The following is a 457-nucleotide window of genomic DNA, read 5'->3' as shown; positions in this document are numbered from 1 at the left end:
GCATGGCGCACCCCTACGAGTCCTGGTACAAGTCGGGCTTCCACTCCACGCTCTCGGCGGGCGAGGTGGCCAACGGAGCGGCCTCCTCCTGGTGGGATGTGCACACCAACCCGGGCTCCTGGCTTGAGGTGCAGAACCCGGCGGGGGGGCTGCAGAGCTCGCTGCACTCGGGCGCCCCCCAGGCCTCGTTGCACTCCCAACTGGGCACCTACAACCCCGACTTCAGCTCCCTCACCCACTCCGCCTTCAGCTCCACCGGCCTGGGCTCCACGGCCGCCTCGCACCTGCTCTCCACCAGCCAGCACCTGCTCACCCAGGAGGGCTTCAAGCCCGTGCTGCCCTCCTACACGGACTCTAGCGCGGCGGTGGCGGCGGCCAGCGCCATGATCTCGGGCGCCGCCGCCGCCGCCGCCGGGGGCGGCTCGGCCCGCTCCGCCCGCCGCTACTCGGGGCGCGC

At 73.1% G+C, this 457-nt stretch overlaps 1 protein-coding gene across 1 annotated transcript; it reads left to right on the top strand.

Moving 5' to 3' along the window:
- Positions 1 to 2: 2 nt before the first annotated feature.
- LOC121349307 (transcription factor Sp9-like) lies at positions 3 to 451 on the top strand (the record flags this gene model as incomplete). The annotated part of the gene is made up of 1 exon (XM_041459572.1): positions 3 to 451. A coding segment is annotated over exon 1 (449 nt), but the record flags the coding sequence as incomplete, so codon positions are not given.
- Positions 452 to 457: the final 6 nt, after the last annotated feature.

This window comes from Pyrgilauda ruficollis, unplaced genomic scaffold, assembly GCF_017590135.1.
Source record: "Pyrgilauda ruficollis isolate IOZ18807 unplaced genomic scaffold, ASM1759013v1 scaffold13861, whole genome shotgun sequence".
NCBI classification, from domain to species: Eukaryota; Metazoa; Chordata; class Aves; order Passeriformes; family Passeridae; genus Pyrgilauda; species Pyrgilauda ruficollis.
Note: the sequence above shows the minus strand (reverse complement) of the source record. Positions and strands in the feature narration are given on the sequence as shown.